Source organism: Cynoglossus semilaevis, unplaced genomic scaffold, assembly GCF_000523025.1.
Source record: "Cynoglossus semilaevis isolate Cse_v1.0 unplaced genomic scaffold, Cse_v1.0 C18998666, whole genome shotgun sequence".
NCBI classification, from domain to species: Eukaryota; Metazoa; Chordata; class Actinopteri; order Pleuronectiformes; family Cynoglossidae; genus Cynoglossus; species Cynoglossus semilaevis.
Window position 1 is genome coordinate 1 of NW_007588950.1, and position 723 is coordinate 723.

General features: G+C 47.6%; 1 protein-coding gene across 1 annotated transcript; it reads left to right on the forward strand.

Moving 5' to 3' along the window:
* Nucleotides 1–50: 50 nt before the first annotated feature.
* On the forward strand, nucleotides 51–715 carry LOC103399473 (metastasis-associated protein MTA2-like; the record flags this gene model as incomplete). Its single annotated transcript, XM_008338160.2, has 3 exons — nucleotides 51–192; nucleotides 270–388; nucleotides 493–715. Coding segments are annotated over 3 exons (484 nt in total), but the record flags the coding sequence as incomplete, so codon positions are not given.
* Between the last annotated feature and the right edge of the window lie 8 nt (nucleotides 716–723).

Below are 723 nucleotides of genomic sequence, written 5' to 3' on the forward strand. Positions count from 1 at the left end.
GAATATTTTTGAAACCAACCAAAATAGGACATTACCTGTAAACTGACAAGAGTTATTGTGATTGCCATCTTATTTTTTCTATTTTTTTTTATCTGTGCCCAGGTATCATCAGGCTCCCCAAAGCCCCAAAAACTCCCGTAAAGAGCAAGGTGGTGCCTCGACAGTCACTAGCGGCTATAGTGAAGGATTTAGGTAAGATCCCGCCTCTGCTTTACAACTGCCTTTATACCGAACAGAAACACAAGAATTAACATTGTGTTCCTCTGCAGCTATCTCGGCTCCACTGAAACTGAAGGCTTCCAGGGGACCTCCAACACCCATCAACAGGAACCAGGCCAGCCAGCCCAGAGTGGGACAAAGCTTGCTGGGCAAGAGGGGGTTTGACAGCGTGAGTTTTTGCTTATTTACCTTGGAACAAATTGTCCCATTGATTCTTGGCAAGACCAGTAGATGGTCCTGATGCTGGCTAACTGCTGTGTTCTTGCTTTCCAGGCTTCAGGTACACCATACCCAGCCAATGGCAGGCCGTATACTTCAGGTATGAGGACCACTTCTCAGTCGGTCATCAAACGGCAGAAGGTGAGCCAGGGCGAGGCTCCCAACCCCGTGGTGTTTGTGGCTACGAAAGACACCAGGTATGTTTGTCCTCAGGCCTGTACCTGTCGGTTTCACATCTTTTGTAATTTTCAAAATTTTTTGTTGTCATGCCCAGGGGGTCGGATG